Source organism: Struthio camelus, chromosome 11, assembly GCF_040807025.1.
Source record: "Struthio camelus isolate bStrCam1 chromosome 11, bStrCam1.hap1, whole genome shotgun sequence".
NCBI classification, from domain to species: domain Eukaryota; kingdom Metazoa; phylum Chordata; class Aves; order Struthioniformes; family Struthionidae; genus Struthio; species Struthio camelus.
Window position 1 is genome coordinate 23,150,523 of NC_090952.1, and position 12,876 is coordinate 23,163,398.

Genomic DNA, 12,876 nt, shown 5'->3' on the forward strand with positions numbered 1-12,876 from the left:
TAAAACACAAAATGCTGCACAGCTTCCCTGCACAGTTGCCTAAACTACTGTTAGGGTGAAACAAGCACTGCAAACTGAAGCAGTACCCAGATATGTAAACAACATATCTAAATGGGAAAAAAAGCAAACTTGAAGCCAGTAATTGTCATAGGGCATAAGTGATAATTTCAGTTATGTCCTTAGCAATAAAACGGCACTGCAACATGACATTTCATTATGTAGCAACACTTCTGCACAATTATTTTTATACGTTTGCTTCAGATGTTTTCACAGAGCGTCCACGACCACCTATGCACAATGAATATAGATGAGTGCCAAGTACAGCTTCTCCTATCTGAAAAGTAGGACAGAAATCTCAGTATGTTTGTAACACTCACAGATATTTATACCACTCACTCCTATCTGTATTTAGTTTCTTGTCTGTATCTCCATGTGCGATATCTAGCTCATAAATTTCAGTTAATTAAATTAGGCAGTAGATTTACAGGGGAAGGAAAGGTCTTGACGAGATATGACGTGTGACAAGTTGTCAAGTATGATTAAATTTTATGAACATCTCTGTAATTAAGGCTTCACAACAGTTATCCTGCTAATTGTTCTTGGGAAAGTTAGACTCCACAACCCTTGCCCCAGCGTGGAACGGCCATCCACAGGTTCATAGCACCACGGGCAAGACTAGTCTCACTGCCTGTTAATGCGGCCCATCACTTCTGAGACAAACTGCCGTTTCCCCTTGAAGATAACCTTCAAATATTTAAGCCAACATTTTCCAGATTGAATATCCAATTCAGGCGGAATTGGAGAATTGTAACTAGAGCAAGTCTCCTGTTCCTGGGGACCATCTTAGAGGGGAAAAAAATGCTTTGTCCACATTGAAAACCTCTTTGGTGTGCCTTTTTTTGGACAGATCTAGCTTTTTCATACTTCTGAACAGATAGCTTGGAGTCAATGATGTGATTTGTCTCATTAAAAGTTTTCTCAAATTTACCCAAGTTATCATTGTTGAAAAATCAAAGTTCAAGAATGCTGAGTGGGGGTTTTGATTTTAGGTGCCAAACTCCCTGAAGTTTCCATCACTGAATGTAACTGAGCTTCTCATAACTCCTTGCCAAATCAAGTACACACCTTTCCCACAGTGTGAACGGGCCCAAGGGCAAAGGCAGCAACAGTGTTAATTGGAAAAAGGGAATGGGCTGAGCTTTCCCCCCTCCCTCCTCATCAGATCACGACCACCCTTCCCAGTCTGTGACACGAGAGAGGAAATAGCTCAGGCAGTAAGGAGTGCAGAAACAGGACTGCCCGGAGGAACGCAATGGGGCGAGGAGCCAGGAGACAGATGGGAAGGCTGTGATATACAGCAATTGTTATTAGTGTCCGTTTTCTTTGTTGCAGAGCGAGGGGGAGTGTAATGAGAGAGGCAGGGGAAATCCCTCAGAGCAAATGTTTCAGAAGCAACCGTTTATTTCCTGTTGTTCTTCTCATTTCCTTGGGCCCCCGTTCAATGAAATCAGGAGCAGGAGATATGGAAGTGCACTACCATCTGAGCTGAGGCCAGGAGGTGCTGCCCTTGACAGAAGGTGCTTCTCGACAGGGAAGCGCTATCTGATGGAAGCTCCTTGGATTCTCAAACTGGACACCAGAAACGAGCAATTACTTCTGACTATGCCTCTGCTTTGCCTGTGAAAAATGGGGGCACTCCATCTTCTTTCAGAGGACTGGTAAAGGTTCACTCCCTATTGTTGTGAAGCTCCTAAATATCACAGTGTATCATTAGCTTTAAGTAAACTACAATCTCAGTCTTCACAGCAGAGTTCAAATACCATGTAGTATGTACAAATTGAGGCTTGAATGATGAGATAACACAAAACACTGCTAACAGTGCTTTTCAACGAAGCATTATCCATCCACAGCACAGAATACACAGGAGTCCTGTGGAAAAGTGACTACTCTCATTTAACTAATTGCAGTAGTTAAATGTTGTTTAACACATTGGAAAAGAGTTTCTGAGTCCATTTTGCCTCCCTCAGTGCCAGGCCAGCTGAGCAGCAGATTAATACCCCAGCAGGTTTCACAGCCAGTAGAAGGTTCATCCAAATCCTCAGAGGAAGGTTTATCCTAGGAGGCCAGCAGCCTCCAAGGGATTTTAGTGGCAATAGGAATTGCCAGAGCCTGGCTCTGTCAGCTTTCCCCCATCCATAACCTCTACATCTACCTCAAGAAGAGCCCACATAGAGCGAGCAGGCAGTGCCGGCTGCGTGGCTACAGCCGTGGGCATTCCTGGTTTCCAAGCACTGTAGCAGGGACTCTGAGGCTATTAGACTGTCCCTGCTTGAGCAGCAGAGGCTTCCCCGTTCCCTGGGCGCGCAATTCCCAGAGACACACGAGCCCCGAGAGAAAACATTGCAGAGACTCACCACAGCGCAGGTGACGGTCAGCGACTGGAACTATGCTGCTAAATTCCCAGTACTCTTCCTTCCAGCTAACAATATTGCCCATGGCACAGTCCAGTAACTCTTCCTGCTCCATGGTGTGGTCCCACATTTGAAAATAGTACAAGCTGCCAATGAAGCTGTTGCTTACCCGCACTATTAGGCCATCCTGATTTTTATGCAGATGCCCCAGCACCAGGCTTCCGTTGGGTTTCAGGCACTCAGCATGGTCAATGGTTTCGTTATACAGTAGGTTACCATTGCAGTAGACCTGCAGCAGTTGTGTTCTGGTGTCCCAAAGGCAGCACACACTATACCAGACAAAAATGGCTAAGTCAATCTCAATGTCTCTTCTCGTCCCAAAAAGATACACTCTCAGGTGCTTGTTTTCCCCAGAGAGTCCAAGCTCTATGTCATTTATGTCAGTGGAGGTGTTGTTAGTGTCGTAGGAAAATGCTGCCCAAGAACTTATATTGGCAGTCCGGTTTAGATCGATGCACACAGTAAACTGACATAGCTGAGGGATGCTGTAGCTGGCCAGAGACACGTACTTATCAATCCTTCCCAGTAAAGCCAGTCTTTCTCCCTGCAGATAACGTGTTTCTGTAAGAAAACAAAATATTAGGAGGGGGGGGGGGGAAGAAGGGAAATAAAGTATCACTTTTCAAAGAGAAAGCTGCAATATGACCTCATTCAGGTACTTTTGTGTCACAGTAATTGCTGTGAATAACTAAAGTATACCTATCGTGAGGGAGTAGCTTATTTTTCAGATCATTCTTTTCAATAATATCACAAGATGATTTAAAAAAATAAAAGTTTTTTCTATTTATTGCTTTCTCTGAAGTTTAGTGCTGAGACCTCCTACGCTACCATTAAAGCCCAGATAAGTTTCATTGTGCAAAGGAAAACTGGAAGGTCAGAAGACCTGCCAAATGGGAAACCTTACAGAATTCAGGTCTGAAGTCCACATGGCTCAATATCACTACGGGCGATCACTGCAAAGGTCTCGGTTCAGCCCACTTGGAGAGAAGAGCTGTTTGCAGGTTTGGCTCCTGGATGAAATGTCACCCTTGCCTTATCTTCAGTGTATAGGTCAAGGTTTCTGCTGATAATAAATATCATAAGGACTATCCCTTTTCCAGTGCTCTGGAGGGCTTTTTTAGGTATCTTTTTTCTTCATTATTTTTAATCATCTCCTTGTATCTTTACTCACACAGGTTTTCCTAACAGAGGCCAGAACCTCACTGACTAATACTAACTGCAGACCTACGCTCGCCATGAGTAGCTTGCCCACATGCGGCCACCTTGCAGCTTTAGTGATGCAGCCCTGACTGCAGAGTAGCAGAGCAGTCGCTGCTACGGCTATAAACCAGCTAACCTAGATCCCTGGAGCAGTCTGGCAGACGCACCGGGGAGCTCCGTGTAGGTCTTTCACCCTGCTTCTCTGGGTACGGCGCTCCACATGAAGTGTCTGCCGTACATACGGCCAGGAGGCAGCCTCGTGTAATGCTAAGACATGTATCTCTATTCTGGGGCTCTGAATTCACCATGGTGACATGCCCAGAGAGTCCCGCTGCAGTCACAGGCAGCCGCAACAAAGTCCTTTCACCAGACATGAATCTCTGTGAATCTGCATAAAGCCACACAACAGAACCAGCCCATAGGCAACATGTTCTGACAGCAGCACAGCCACTATTTTCTGTTTCCTGGTGTCTCCCAAGAGAAGGCAGGAGCCAAGCTTTCACTCACCCCATCCACCCCCCACAAAATGCTTCCGTCTGCGTTGGGGTGGCCCCACATGCACCATCAGAATGGTGAGATTTAGTCAGACCCAAAGCATAACCCAGGCTGCTCTTGTACAGGAGATTTGCGTTTTTAAACTTTCCATTGTGGTCACATGTTTACATGCTTCTCTAATTCAGGCTATATTTCTTCTAGATAAGAACTGCCACTATGCTGAGTCCTTTATAACCATATCTTAGGGCTGGTTTTACAGCATTTTCCTCAAATGAAGTAAGTTCTTCCAAAACCTGATAGCTAACCATGCAATTCAGATATTATAAATCCCTGAAGTCCAACCCGACCTATAAGTCTCCAATGACTATTTGCACTCCTAATAAAGGTTATGCATGTCATGGACTGCAAAAGTATCAGACACTTTTCCCATCTGCTTCACATACTTCAAATCAGTGGCAAGTAGGAAACAATCCATCTACAGAGTGTAATTCTCGGTAGGTAATTACAAGTGGTATATTGCTCTCCTGGTGTAGCTTTGTGCACTCACGGCATAAACAGAATATTTCTATTACACGTAGTAACATTCAGCTATCTTTCATGTCTGTCTGCAAGCTCTAAAAAATCAACTCCGCTGAACCCAAGAGTACGTCATGGAGTTCATTACAACATAAGAAGATGCAGCAGCCATCTTAGGCCATGCTTTCCAGGGCTTCCAGGGCCCAGAAGGGGTAAGAAGCCAGTTTCCAGGTTTTCTTCCGAGAGAGGAGAATTCCCAGGGCATGTATGACTAGCAGAACTGGCATCCATCCCACAAATGACCAGATCACAATTGCACTCTGGCAAAGACAAACTGACAAAACATCCTTTCAGGGGTCAGACCTTCCAGCGTCTTGTAACAGGTACATCAGGAACTCCTGCTGTACCTGTGTCAGACCTGAGAGGTGGTGGACAAATTTGGCAAGACATGAATACAGTCTTTTTATTACAGTTTTATGTGGAAAGAGAAGCTCATTTCTTCCTCTACTGTACTGTACTGCTGGAAGTAACTCCAGTACAATAGGATGCATTTTAGAAACATGGATCATCCCTATGCCCTGAATTGCTCTTGAGGAGAAGTCAAAAGAAATAAATACCATAAAACAAGGTAGTGCTAATATAGGGTGGAGGGAAAGGGTGCTGAATGTGTTCATGAAACAAAACCTATTGCAGTTGATTCAGCACCTCATTATTGCTGGGGAATTTGTTTTTTCCAGTAGTTTAGTGCTTTTCCCAGGACACCATGAAGCAAGTAAATGCCCTATTCATGTTTTATGGTGAACAAAACAAAACTAGAAAAAAAACCATATAGAAATGCAGAGAGACACCCAGCAAGGAAACCAATGAATAATGACAAAACCAAGAGGCTTTTTAACCTCCAAACCTGGACAACAGCTGTGATGCAACAAAAGCCTGGCATTTTACTCCTTGCCATGTTTTCTTGTCTGTGCTAGCCCAACTGTGTACCAGAACAACCAGCACCCCAGAGCAGGGTGCACAGACCTGTAGGACTGCAGGCCATCATATACTCAAGGATGCAGGATACACAAGGAGCCCAGCACCAGTTGCAGTGAGAAGGGCAAGGTTCAGAGCAAGAGGAATATCCACACCGTGGCAGAGCAGGAGGAAAACGGGTTCCTAGAGGTACTGGGCATTCACAATCCAGGAAACCCGTAGATATCCTCTGGGCTGCAGGGCATGCCCAGAGCCCACTGGCAGCCAGGGGCACCTGACAGCACCATCCCTGTGGTTATTCCTGAGGGGAATTACTGTACCGGCAAGGAGGAAAAGGCCAGCAGCGGCCATCAAGATGCAAAGAGCCTTGTCAGGAGATCGCTGTCCAGGGCTCCACATGGACTTCTTCATTCTCTAGGCATGTTCTGGGGAAAAAAAAAAGAAAAAAAAAATTACAATCACCCATTCACCACACACTCAGCTGAGAAATTTAAATTGCTTTGTGCAGCCGGGGGAGGAAAAGAAGCCTTCCATTCACTTTGGAAAAAAATGAAGCAGAGATTGCTGAAATGGCATTCACAGCGGAGGAAGCCAGGAGTCTCACTCACTGTGACCAAGCTGAGTCACTAGATCAGCAGTCTCTAGAAAGGTTAAAAATATACAGTCTTTTTGAGGGTTTTTTGGTGTAGTCTCTGAAAGAGATGAGGTTTATGCAGTCACACTGTGTATGTTTGTCTGTCTGTCACTGAACTTCAAACCTGTCGGCAAATTTCAATCCACTTTGACAAAGGAGTCAATGTCTGAGGTAGTGAAGTTCCTACAAACGCGGGAAAAACAAGTGGCCAGAAAGAGAAAACCCTATCGGGGAGATAAAGTCTAATGTGCTCACCCGCTGTTTTATGTCACAGAATATTGACATATTTATTGACATATATGCCTATCTCCCTGCAGGAAGGGAGACAGGAGGGCAGCAGACAGGGCAAGAGGCGCACGGAGAAGCAGGGCTGCCTCAGACCCACAGCTCACGGACAACACAGTCAAACAAGATGTTTTTTCTCACTGTTGGGCTTTGTCTACCTACAAACTTTCATCAGTTTAATTAATTCCTGGAGACAGGCACTTCACTGGAGAACAAATAGTCATGGGCTGTCAACATACGTTCAGCACTTAAAGCAAAATTAGATTATGCCACTCTACATTGGAAGAAGTTCATCCAGTTTTGTGCTTCAGTTTTCACTAAATTGCTTTAAAAGAGGACTCAGTTAAACTAAAGCAAGTGAGTGGACAAACAGCCTAGATTCCCAAGAGTCCAGGACTTAGTCCTGGTGTCCTGCATACTCCCCTGAGGTGGTTTTCACTATTCACTTTACTGGGAAGCAAATGCATGTGCATATCAGGGTCTTGGACCACAAGGGATTAAGTCTTCAATTAATAACGATGTATTTAGATTGACTGCAACGGATGGACTAGATCCTCAAATTGTCTAAGGGGGCCAAGCTCCTTCAGGGGAGTTGCCCAGCTTCACATCTAACACAGCCCTTGCCTGGGACTCTCCACTAAGGCGTACTGCTATCTGATCACTGGCAAGATGGGATTTGTCCCTTTGCATGCAGACATACAAAATAAACATTGCAAAAATGTTAAAAACCTGAACTAATGGAGACTTTCTCCATTTCCTTTTAAAAGTGCACTTTACAAAATTTATTAAAAAGTTAGGAAGCTTCATCCAATTTTCCATGTGCTGTCTTACCTAAACAGGAATTCTTCTATTTGTCAGGTGATTCATATCCACTTCTAAAAATACCACAGTCGCTAAAAGGTGCTGCTCAAAAACTCACCTCCCTGGGTGGCACAGAAGTCAAGGTAGGTTTTTGCTATGTGCACTACACTGTTCCTTCTGTCAGATGGCAAAATACCTCCTGGGGACAAAGAGAAAACCAGGTGGCATGTTGTGATGTTTTCAGTGGGTCAGGTAATGAAGAGCAGGTGATTTCCATTCTGAGGTCTCACTCCTTAGCTTACTGGAAAACCTGCTGTGACAACAAATCTCTACTCTCAACCTTCTCCTGTATTACTTCTGCAATTATTTGTTGACTTTTGCAATGACATTTAAGAAACAAACCATTATGTTTGCAGCCTGTGGTACGTCATGGGGCTGTATTAAGTTTTGTCCAGAGCAAAGTTCAGAACGCGTAGCATTATAAAACATAAATTAGAAAGAAATAGCTGAACCGCTCTCCTTGTTCCTGTTTGAGAAGTGACTGCAGTAATGAACCTTAGTTTTAATTTTCCCACAACAGCTTTCTAGCCTCTGTTTGTAGTGGATAATTGTGTAATGGGGAGATCATCCTGTATCTTTCTTCCCTCCTGCAACTACATTAATCAATCACTGCCTAGTTCTAAAAATGCTAAATACTGCCAGCTACTCAGAAAGACTTTAGTGTAGTGAGACCAAGGAGTGAGAGGCACCATGAAAGGAGGGTCCTGGATGACTGTACTTTGGCTGTCTGCAGGTTAAGTCCTGAATTTTGCAAGTTCGTTTTGGAGGAAGGAAATGGTTTGCGCAGAGGCCTGGAGGGCTTGCTCCTGTCTCCTGCAGGAGTGTGTGTGACCCTGCATGTTCTGGCAGTGGCTCCCAGCAGTTCAGCTCCTCAGTTGAATCTGGTTAGGGACATCAGAGAAACTGGAGAGAGCCTGAACCTCACAAGGCTGTCAAACACTGCAGACATCCTGCTCATCAAAACAGACACGCTGGTCTCTAAACAGGACTGAAGTGTCCGTATCTTCCCCTCTCCTAAATAATTTAGTCATCCATCTTCACCTTTTTCCTGACCCGTCTGTCTCCTCCTCTTGGCTACCCCTCTATAAACACCCCCAAACTCCAGGCTTCTCACTGTGCACCAGCACAGACCCACTCACAGCCCAGCAGCCATTGCCAAGCACCCTGCTCCTCTCCGGCACAACTCAGCACCCATCCGCTCGCCTCAGCCAGGAGGTTTTGTCCTGTTCCAGTTTGGGCAGGGCATATTCACTGAAATTTCTAGGCATGCAGTTTGTTTCCATACTGCATAGTTTCAAGTAATTCCCATACCCTCTTCTATGGAGAGTCTGTTTCTGGCTTTCCTCAAGCATGGGACTGAACTGGGCTTAGCAAGTATGCAGGTTTTAAAAGTCACCTATGTTTTGTATCTGTCAAACTAGTACTATGGCATCATGGTGTGGAAGGAGCTTTTACTGCAACACCAGAGCAATTACTGAGAAAGCCTAGCTGTTCCCTTTCTCTCCTTCCTCTGTCTTACTCTGTTTTCCTATCTCTAGTTTAGTTGAGTTTTTAAAAATATCCTGCATGAGTGACTTTGCTAGAGATTATTGCAGAGGGCCTTGAATGCCATGTGAGGGCACCCTCTTTTAATGTTAAGTCACTGGCAAAACCTTAAGCTTTCTGGCTGAAAATTTCCTGGGAAGTTTTAGAAGAGGATACTTAAGACTCAGGGCAGAGAAAAACTTGGTGATTAAATAGTACAGTGAAATGAAGAGAAAATGACCACGAGCACAGAACATGTTCGACTCACTAGGGCTGCTCAGACAAAAAGGAATTTTGCTTTTCTTTGGATACGCAAAGATTTTTGCCAGGAGGTTGCTATGGTGACTTTTCAGCTATTCCAACCCTCTGTGTACTGTAATTACATCTTCAAGTCTGTGAGCTGGGAATCTTTGATTCTTTGGATGAAGAATGTGGGTGGCTGACTTTTCAGGGTCTTTTTCAGCCAGCCATTTTTATTATAATGCAAACTAAAAAGATTCATGTGCTTGTGCCCTTTATAGCTGCTTACAGTTCCTATTAGACCTTCTGGCCTCATTGACCGTCATCCTCCCAAGACCTTCTTAAATGATTTTTAACTAAAAGGCTCCCATTTCAGAACGCTTTGGTCCTGCGTTATGCATCAGCTAAGGTTATTCAGAGGATGTTTAGCTCCCAGTTGGACTGAGTTTTCTTTATACCACTTTTATACCACTGGACATTTACATTTGGTTCCTAAATTAAAATCTGCATAATGATGGGAGAAGTATTTTCACATTTCCTCCTCTTCTGTTATTTACTTCAGCTGTCACTGATTGAATGCTGAAAGCACGGGGGCTGTGCAAATATTATCCGTATTGTCTAGTCAACCGACCTGCACAGTTATACACAATTCCCCTGAGAAAATGCATCATTAAACAAGAGTTAAAGCATAAAATATATATCCCTTAAATCAGAAACATTCCGACCATTGTCATTCAGATAAAGACAAGAAAATAGTAACGGAAAGGGGATTTGGTGTTAAGTTTCAACAAACAGTTGTTATTAATACTGTTTTTCTTCAGAACAGAAGCATCAGAAGAGCTTGTGTGGTCACATTACAAGGACCTAGAGAGCTCCGTGACCCCATACTCTCACTCACCCTCCACCTCCAGCTCAGAAGACTCCTTGCGCACCAGATATTTTGTTCTCTTCTGACACCAGTTCAGATCCTTCGCTGGGGAGCTGTTCCAGTCAATGCCTAATGAAATGAGAAGGGCCCAGCTCAGATGAGTCGGAGCTCAAGTTCCTCCCCCAACTTGCATGTATGCAGAGTCAACAGTCACTCCAAACCCAGACATCCTCCGCTCCGGGCATTCCCACAGGTCGGAGACCCTGACTCCAAGAGCTATGCCATACTCGGCAATGGTGATCGATTACCCGCAGGACTGAAACGGCTTAGCTGCAGGCAACGTTCATTCCCAGACCAAAGATCTCTCTCCCCAGGGCGATGGGAGTGCTCGTGTGTTTGAGGAAGTGGCTCAGCACCTTGCTGGATCGGGGCCTGTGCACAGAGCAGAGGCCTAATTGGAACTGACCTCTGAACACTAACCTTCAAAGTGTTTGACGACTGCAGAAATACAGGCTATAAATAACATACTTGATCATAAACCATTATCCTTCAACTTCTATTGTAAAAGATCAGATTAGTTCACTAAATGAAGTGTGGGGCGGAGGCAGGAAAAGATTAGCAGTGTGTTAATCTTTCTCAAAAACCCTGAAGGATGTAAATATTACAAGTATTTTTTGGAGACAGTGAACAGCAATGCTGTACAAACTTTTAGGTTACAAATTGCTTTTAGCACAAAACAGATTTATTCATTCTTTTTTCATTTCAATGCTATGAGAAAATCTTTTTGGCTAAGAGTTTTTGAATTCTGTAGTACCTATTTTAGAGATCTGGGTAAAATTCTTGTGAAGTTCTAGGAATTTAAGAAATACAACTTTAAGAATACATCTAAACCTTCAGATTTATTTGGGTCATTTGTTACAGGCTGATTTTAGGATGACATACTTTTTTGATACTGTCAAATAACCTAAGCATCTATTTTTAGAAGGAAAATTTCACATTTTCTACATTCATTCTTAATTTTTTTTAAATTACACTTTTTAAATCCAAAATTGGAATGAACGTTTTTGAGGGACCCAAACAAATTTGTTATGATTTGTATTTTCCTTTTTTTTTCCCCTTGGTTATGTTTCAGCACCAGAAGTAGAGGAATTTTTAATAAAATAAGAATCCTGTCCTGGACTAGTTGCTAATGGCCCCTGAAAGAAACTAGCTATCAGCAAACATCCTGCACCGCGTTTACTGCAGATTTCTGTGTCATCACCTCGCATTGCCTTTCTACATGGCAGAAGCACTGGGTCAGCTTCCAGAACACGATGTTCAACAGAGTCACTGCCGCTTTCTTTTTACACAGCGCTGCTGTTTCGGCATGGTTCCTTGGGCATGGGCTTCTACGTGTGTGTCTGTGCGTCCCTCCCCGGGTAAAATCTGCCCCTCTTGGTTATTCACTTGCATTCGGCTAAGATGCTGCTATCGCTCTACTCACCCGATATAGTGGCTGGAGCACTGGATCCAGCATGCAGCTGCCTGGACATACTGCCTCTGTAACCACACAAGAGCATTATCTGTTCACATGCCCTGGGAAAACCTTAATTTCGTCCTCTATGGCTACAAAAGCATAGCTGCAGAAAGTGCACCTGGACTTCTCTTTTACAACAATCAGGACCAGATTCTTGATCTTGCTCCATCTCTGAAATCCTCATAGATCCCCAGCATGTGGGATCTCCGGCTGGTGTCGAGGCAGCAAACTCGGGGCTATTCCTCTCCCTCAGTCCAAACGTGTTTCCAGAGGGTTGTGCCAGGGGCATGGCCATGGCACCCTGCATCTAGTGGAAGATTCCCCATGGCTCCCTGTCAGCTGGAGTGGTCCAGCCCTGGCCTTTTGCCTCTCATAAACAGTGCATTAGCCCTAAGGATCAAGCCTCACCAGCAGTTCTCTCCCGCAAACTAAACAGACAACCTTGTACGCAACCCATGAGTCTCTCAAAACTGCAGTGCCTAACAGGAGTTTGTCGTTCATTGATCCAATCCACTGCTACTGCTATTGCAACCACATCACATAATCTCTTAATTGCTGGGACAGAAAATGCTACTTCCGTGCAACTCGCCTACATTCCACTCCCTGCCTTAATGGCCCCAGAGTGACTGCCGCATGGAGGCTTACATGAATTACAATGTCAATCTCATAACTGATTTTATTAGTAGCGTCTCTTCATGGTTCCTGGAATTACGGATTATGAAAATTGCCTTGAAAGTAATTTGCTGTTATGAGACTTTGGAACAAGACCTTTATGGCTTGAGTGGTTAATATGGTATTAGACTCACCTCGAGGGACATTTAAGTAATGAAAGGGAAAGAGAAAGAAAGCTGAGGTGGCTATGAGCGGCTGTGGTAGGAGTTAAAAAGCCTTGGCGATGGAGCTGTAGCAAGACTTGGGTGAAATGAAAAATCACATTCTCAAACGACCTCTTTAAACCTGGCTTGTCTCCATAGTGCAGTGCCATTAAAGGCAACTGGTTTGTTCTGAAAGAGTCAGCTCAGATGCTTCGCATAGGAATTCACCACACCTCTTGCTGGTGCACAAAACATTAAAAATCCCAAGCCTATCCAAAGACTCATGTGAGTCCCTAATAGGACACATCTGCTGTGATCAAATCCCACCACCCTTTTCTCAGCAGTGTGCACCACCACGAAGTGCTCAATCGCATTAAGCTGCCCTTGATGCAGCCAGCTTTGCTTTGGCTACTTTCCCTGCTGTCCCAGTAAAAGGAGGTGCTTGTAGACACACATGCACAGATTAGTCTTGGGAG

General features: G+C 44.3%; 1 protein-coding gene across 13 annotated transcripts in view; it reads right to left on the bottom strand.

The window, feature by feature from the left end:
• ADGRG4 (adhesion G protein-coupled receptor G4) overlaps window positions 1-11,633 on the bottom strand; it is a 42,519-nt gene extending 30,886 nt beyond the window's left edge. For 4 of the 13 annotated variants that reach the window (XR_011143506.1, XM_068957262.1, XM_068957260.1 and 1 more), the window contains exons 1-3: window positions 10,100-10,507; window positions 5,978-6,082; window positions 2,415-3,032 (exon numbers count right to left, since the gene is read on the bottom strand). Coding sequence is in view for 11 of the 13 variants with exons in the window: in XM_068957262.1 (XP_068813363.1) it covers window positions 2,415-3,032; window positions 5,978-6,068 (709 nt within the window). In the remaining 2 variants the exon portion in view is untranslated. The other 9 variants (XM_068957259.1, XM_068957256.1, XM_068957264.1 and 6 more) reach the window with 7 other exon arrangements.
• Between the last annotated feature and the right edge of the window lie 1,243 nt (window positions 11,634-12,876).